Source organism: Tachysurus vachellii, chromosome 11 (assembly GCF_030014155.1).
Source record: "Tachysurus vachellii isolate PV-2020 chromosome 11, HZAU_Pvac_v1, whole genome shotgun sequence".
NCBI classification, from domain to species: domain Eukaryota; kingdom Metazoa; phylum Chordata; class Actinopteri; order Siluriformes; family Bagridae; genus Tachysurus; species Tachysurus vachellii.
The window spans coordinates 8,880,290-8,887,720 of record NC_083470.1 but is presented as its reverse complement, the minus strand read 5'-3'; the positions used below and the strand labels follow the sequence as shown (position 1 = coordinate 8,887,720).

At 37.3% G+C, this 7,431-nt stretch overlaps 1 protein-coding gene across 1 annotated transcript; it reads left to right on the top strand.

The window, feature by feature from the left end:
• Nucleotides 1–7,314, top strand: inka2 (inka box actin regulator 2). Its single transcript, XM_060881404.1, has 2 exons — nucleotides 1–456; nucleotides 5,131–7,314. The coding sequence occupies exons 1-2, from the start codon at nucleotides 391–393 to the stop codon at nucleotides 6,235–6,237; spliced, it is 1,173 nt and encodes a 390-aa protein (XP_060737387.1). The 5' UTR covers nucleotides 1–390; the 3' UTR covers nucleotides 6,238–7,314.
• Nucleotides 7,315–7,431: the final 117 nt, after the last annotated feature.

The following is a 7,431-nucleotide window of genomic DNA, read 5'->3' as shown; positions in this document are numbered from 1 at the left end:
CGCAATGAGCGGAGTCTCTATGAGCGCCGCAGAGCTTTCACACTTTAATTCATCACAGGATTGAGTTAGAGAGGATTGCTGGGTTAGAGAAATGGCAGTTGATTTAGCACGCGGTGATGTTAGAGATCTGGAGAATTAAAGCGCAGTTTTGTGTGTTTTATGTGTTGAAGTTGGTGCGTTTGGAGTAAAACACCTGAGCCACAGCAGAAGGCGCACATATCGACAGAGAGGCTTTTATTGCTAGGTAGATGACTTCAACTGGAATTTTCTAATTTTGCAATCTATATAGGAGTGTGTGTGTGTGTGTGTGTGTGTGTGTGTGTGTGTGTGTGTGTGTGTGTGTGTGTGTGTTTAATAAACACCTTGATATATAATAAATAGCTCGTTTGCATGATGGCCCTTGTACTAGAGGGCAAAGATATGGACAAGTGCCTGAAACGTTTCAAGCAGGAAATGGTAAGTATTGAGTTTTATTATTATTATTATTATTATTATTATTATTATTATTATTATTATTACTAGTTTACGGGACCACCTTTTATAGACTATTGATTATATCAATTTAGTTCTATACACTGAAAAGTATCTACAGCTATCCTACTCCATGCATTGCCTAGATCTTGTGTCCTAGACATTTGTTTTTAATAATGGCATATACGTGCTTTGTTAGTGACTGTGTGTCAGAGCCAGTGTAAGTCTGTCGCGTGACAGGCGTGTGGGCTGGAAGCGTTGATTTGAAATAAGCGAAGCTGATTGGCTTATTGTTTATACCATCCTTCTGCTGATTGGCCCAGATCGGTTTACGAGTTACACAGTTTTGTACAACTGTTCCCAGTGTGCATTATTTCTGTTCTAGGTCATAATATATAATTAAATAATTAAATTCAATAATTAAATACCCCTAAAAGCCACATAATATAGACAATAAAGTATTTAATAATTCTGCTAAATCAATCTGGTGAAGTCATGTAGACTTGTGCAGTCTGAGTTGTGTGAACATTTGATTGTGGGGGAGCAGTGGTTCATCATGCAGGCCTTGAGAATGGAGTGAAACAAAGGCTGGCTTTGTGGCACAGAGCTTCCCTAAACAAGAGTTAGTCTTAAAGCCCTGATATGGCTCCTCTTCCAGGAGCCAGGGTTTAAAAAGGCTCAAGAACATCATCAATGTGTGGATGCAGTGCTGAACAGTGTACAAACAAAGAAATGACATAATATTAGAGTTTAGCTGTTTGGGAGCTTTATTTATTTATTCTATGTTCTAAGTCAGCTATCCAATTTCACTGTCAGATCCTTTTACAAATATAATGTGATAAAAGAAAATTCAGCTCAGCTGAGCTTGGGTTACTAAAACCCTGTGTACACTTGGGCTTCATCCACATTTCCTCCCACCTCCTGGTAGGTGGATTAGCTTCACTAAATTGCTCCTAGTTGTGTGTGGTGTGTGTGCACAGTTCTTGCAGACTGCCATCCCATTTAGTGTGTTCTCAGGGTATACTATGGATCCATTACAAAGATGAATAAATTAATTATGTTCAATATGTTATGATATTTACCAAAATGCCTAAGTTTAGTACATTTGGAGATTAATCTATATAGTTAAGTAAGATCTGGAATTCACCAGTATCTCTATATACAGTGTGTATTGGAACTTTCCAGGACTTCTATACCCAGTAGGCCCATGTACTGGAAATTGCAAAGACAGCAATGTAGAGTATGTACACTAGTTTACCAGTAAGGTTATTTTCAGCATGAATTGTCATTTACAGATTAAAAATTCCCTGTTGTTTTGCTTTCTTCAAAGGATCTTAACTGCAAATGTCAGCTCTAACACAACAGACTAAGCCACTGAGTTATGCCCGGAACTTTGCATTGTAGAAATCATATATTGGTGTATAATGACAACTAAAACTAATGCTATAGACGACAGAATAGGTAGTATATTAGTGAAAAGCAATTTTTTGTAATTTACTAATGATTGAGCCATGTCAGATCATTCAGAACGTTTTTCTATACAGGCATTCATTAGCAAGGTTTTGTATCAGTACTCTATTTTAACTATAGGGCTGATTAATGTGTTTCAGCACATTCTGTGACCTCTAAAGAGCTCCAAGTATGGAGCCAAGTAGAAGAATAAGCTCTCAGTCTCATGAGTAGACATTTCAACAAAATTAAAACAGCGTTTATATGTTCACACAATTTCCAGTTACACAATTTAATCATATAAAGTTGCAGTAAATTTTGTGTACATACACACATTTTTAGAACTCATGACACTTGACATGCAGAAACTGAGTGTGCTTGTTTGCTAAAATTTCATCTCCCTTGTTCCCATGTAAAGGAAAAAAACTCAAACTTTAGCTTAAAAACCTGCTGATTGCAAATATAACATGGCATTCACAGTTAAACAGTCAGGGTATTGAGTGTACTACCATCCACTTTTTTATTACTGCTTTTATTCAGTATTCTTTACCTTGTGAATGAATACCTCCTTTTCATTCATTCCTCTGTTTATAAGTGGGGTAATTGCACTTATCCTTCCCAGAGGTATAATAAAGATCATTAACAAGCGATCAATATGTTTGCTGATTTATCGACTTCCTGAGGGGGGTTTGTGATGATAAACATGCTGTGTTGATGATCTATACATTCAATGTACATGTCACATATAGCTGTTGACAAATGAATTGGACAATTGAAAAGGAGACATGCTCCCACAGTGTGTTCATGTGTGTGCGTGCATGGTGCTGACTAGCAGATCTGAGATTGCCTTAGGGATGTTACTCACAGCCACATCCGTCATGAGTGAGTTGTTACGGTGACGTAAGTCAGATTCTCCAATGTGTCTGGGCTCATCCTGAAGCAGAGCACAGGAGGCCAGGGTGATGAGATTGCAGCAGTCTCAGGAAACCAAGACAGATATCAAACTGACAGCTGATTTGTTCTTTTACAAAATTCATACTGTTCCTTATTAAAGAATTTTTTTACACAACAGCAGTATGAATATTGTACTGGCCCTGCAAAGATTTTTTCATTCACTCTGAATGAAGTCTTTTTGCACTTTTGACATTTCCACACAAAGAATTCTTTCTCCACATCACTTGTGTCACAGACATTATTGATGTCTAAATGATTATGAGGTCATAGTGTTAGTCAACACTGACAACAGACCCTCTTCTTGTATGACTTCAGAGTCAGTTTCCCCACATGACCTCTAAAAGCACTTTATAATATGCCCCCATTTATATTTAATGAGCTTCTCAAAATAAAACATGGCTTTGTACAGTCTATAAGAAATGCACATGAAAGCTAGATACTGCAAATGAGCACATCTCAGATCTATCATTTACACCTATCAGTAACTTTTTTTCAACTGTAGACATTTTCTCTAACTATACAAAAAATGAAAAATTGATTTAATAAGAAGCTTATTCTCTACTACCTGATTACTGTGGGGGAAAGTATCTAACCTTCAAATAGCTAAGTACAGCCTCTATTAGCTTAATCTGGTTAATATTATATTGTGCACACAGAAGTATATACACTACTGAAGGTAAACCTGATATTATTGTGGTGTGTTATGTGTGTGGCATGTTTAAACTGGTCGAAGGAATCTGATCTTCATAAATCCCCAGTCAAATTAATGTGATCATAATCCCCAGCTCTGACAAGTATGATGCATAGATATGATGAGCAGTTCTCTATTTCACAGACATATTCGTCTACTGTTAATTCTATTACAATCACTTAAATGCTTTTAAGACATATATACGTAATTAAAGACCTGTGAGCAAGTTCTCCATGGATACACACACAAACAATGTGGCAAATGCACTTCCTATTACACAAGTCCAGTGATCATGTCTCAGCTATAAGAGTAGTCAGGATTGATTCATAAAGCAATTTCTACTTTAAAACTACAGCCCCCACTGTGCCCTCTCGTTTATGCCTGGGAAAAAAAATCAATGTGACGCATGAATTGGACAGTCCCCTGATTGGCTAACAGACAGATACACACTAGAAAGAAAGAGAAGGAGAGAAGGAGAGAAAGGGAGATGAGATAGGCATAAAGGAGAGAGAGCATCCTGGAGTATGGTAAGGTGATAGTGCTTATTTTTGAACTAGTGGGTTACATAACTATAACAAAGCACTGCAGGAAAGCAGATTTATTGTTGAAATCAAATTTATAGATTAGGGTAACTTAATTTTAATGGTTCATATAAGCACTTTGATGTAATTGTTTTGTTGTTGCATCTTACAATCTTGAGTAGCTTTCTGTGCTAACTGATAACTAATAGAAAAGCATATTGGTTTTATTTTTGTAATAAGTACTTTGCAATGTTTAACTTTGTAAGCCTTTAAGTAGGTGTGTGTTCATTCAGATGACAATACTAAAATAATCTCTCAAAAGAATTACACATTTTTTGCCCTCTAACTGAGGTTATTCTATCAGGAGTGCCTTCCTTTCCAGAAGCTGATAACAGCTATTGATCTGTAATCCAAGAGATGCAGAGACCTTTTACAGGCAGCACTGTTATATGTATATAAATATATACATACATACATATATTCAGCTTATTGAATCTGATGAATATGAAGGTTTTGCATTAAATCCATTTCATTGTTGTTACTAGCTTAAGATTTTGAATGGGTGTGTGTTTGTGTGTGCCATGATTAAACACACAAAATTTGATACTATTATGGTGAAGGGCCTTTGAGTCTCAGCTTGATTGCTAGCAGGTTTTGAGGTGTGAAAAATAGCTTTCCTAATTTTTTCCCCAGGTGTTATTTTCCCCAGGTGTTATTTTCCCCTTATTCTTGGCATGACATTACACGTACAGTAAATAAGAATATTGCCAGTTCAAACCAAAAGTCGGGACTCAGCTCTTTTGTTCTCCTCCTAAATCAGATCCCTGAGGGGGAAACATGAGACTCTGGAATGGTAGATCTCCACCAACCACAGAATTCTGCTCATATATGAGACATATTAGATTGTACATTTTATGTCTGAGGATGCCAAATGATGTCATGTTTGTCTTTAATGACACAAACTTAGATGTTGGTTCCCCTTTGAACATGATCTCTGATAAAAACCTCATGGGCACTGTAAATTAAAGTATCTTTCTCTTTCAGATCTACATCCGGGAGACAGGCGATGGACTCCAGACTCAGATGAACTCTATGATGGGAGCTTTGCAGGAGCTGAAACTTTTAAAGGTGCAGACTGCTCTGGAACAACTTCAGATTTCCTGCAAGACCAGTCAGCTTTATCGACACTCTCCTCACAGACCCACAACCTCAGATACTGCAGTCAAACATCGTCTGGATCATATTTCAGAACAGCCAAAAAAACATTTCTTTGCAAGAGAATCAAGTCTGCCTGACCTAGAAATGGAATGCTCTACATTCCTCACCAGCACACCATTTGAGAAACATAGTCTGGTTCCACACCATGTACCTAGAAGGCAGGAACCTAGAGGAACCCAAAATAGAGGAAGTCTGTGCAACTCTGCTTCTATCACCAGCTCTGAGGATGACAGTTTCTCCTCCTGTGATTCTCGAGACAGTGTCCCTTCAAGCAACACTGCAAGCCATTCAACCTCAAGATCCCCTTCTGTGGCACATCAACCTTCATTCCATTCAGCCACAATAGCTGAGCTCCAAGGATTAATGAACACACTTTCACGGGAAGGGCCCTCTATTGACAGTGATTTTTCTCAATTCGACACAGAAGACTCCAGTGACTGGACGTCCTCTCTGATGAGTCAAACCCGAAACAGGCAGCCACTAGTGCTAGGAGACAATGTCTTTGCTGATTTAGTGGGTAACTGGCTGGACCTGCCTGAACTGGAGAGCCATATATCTGGTGAGGCAGACAGTACAGGAAGGATTGCTGAAGCATCTCAGCATCCACTACGACTCAGCTGCTCTCAGGAATTTTGTAGACGGCTCTCTCTAACCACCAGCATTTTCAAAAAGGTCTTGCGCAGCATTCGGCCTGACCGGGAGAAACGTCTTAAAGAAAGACCAGGATGGTTACAGCTAGAGGATGAGGAGGAAAGCCTCTATAAAAGAGCCAAGAAGAAGAATAAAGGGTCCAAACCTAAAGATAGTGTCTACAGACCCTTCTGGACTAGAGCTGGTGGTTCAAGAGGAAAAAGCAAACCAAAACAAGACAATACGGAGATCAAAAGTTCAAAAGGGCCAGGATTTGATTACAGCTCTGCAGTCTGGGTTTAAGCTATTCATATAAGCACTGATAATCAGGTGTAAAAATAGGGGGCTTATTTAACATATAAGTGTGGAATTACAGCAAGTAATAAGAAAAAAATTAAGACAATACTCAGGACTTTGACATTTAGTATCCAATCATGAACACATCCCCAGTGTGTAACAGAGTGGGGGTTTGTTTAACTCTCTCTTTCCTGTCATCAACATTGTTGTTCTGAAGGCAAAGGTACTCATTTTTTTTTTTAGAAAACGACAGGTTCCCAAGGCCCAAGCATGTAATTACCATTATTATACATTCCTTTAACATAGAATCATTCATATACACCACATATTGTGCTTTCAAGTAAGAATGTAGTGCTCTCAAATTATCTAGTTTATAATTCCAAAAAAAATTGAGCATATCAAGACATTTTTGTTAAGGTCATGTTGGAGAAAAACAAGCTGTCTATTCCAGATGAGTCGAATTAACTAATGTCAATCTGCTCATTGATTGTCTGCCTGTTTAGACAACCTTTAAGGTAGGAGTGTCCAGCTGTCAGTCACAATCAAGTGCTGAATACCAAGCAAAATAAGTATCTAAAAAATCCTTATAGAAGAAACCAAAAATGTTACACAATAAAAAACTACACAATAAAGCTTAAAATGTTTGTATCATATAAACATGTTTATGTTCTGCAAATGCACTTCCATTGACAATGTTCCATATTCTGTATGTTCTTGTTTTCTTAGAAACTCATGTATGGCAAACATAATTTCTATATGAGCACAGTGACCCAGTTAACATGCACAATTATTGCACACAGTAATGTTATGATTAACTGATCAACTGAAATTATGTTATATATCCGGTCAAATATTCACTCAGAATGAACTAATGTTTATACTGAACATGTCTGAAATCTGTGTACTTTTTGTGAATGTCCAAGCTTTAATATGTACATGAAAGACCTTAGCATGAAACTTTTTTTTTTGCTCTAATTATTTTCTATAACGGCCAAAGACCTTCTTTGTGACAAATCAATTTATGTCAATATTGAGAATCTAATCATTCTTCATTAAAGTGTTCTATGCAAATGTATGAAATGATTTTTGAATACAAAATGTTGCCTGATTTATACTAGTGGTACCGACAAATAAATTAGGTGAATATTTAACTAGAAATAGAGTTTCCTTGACTGAATTGGGGATGAACAAATGTTTAAT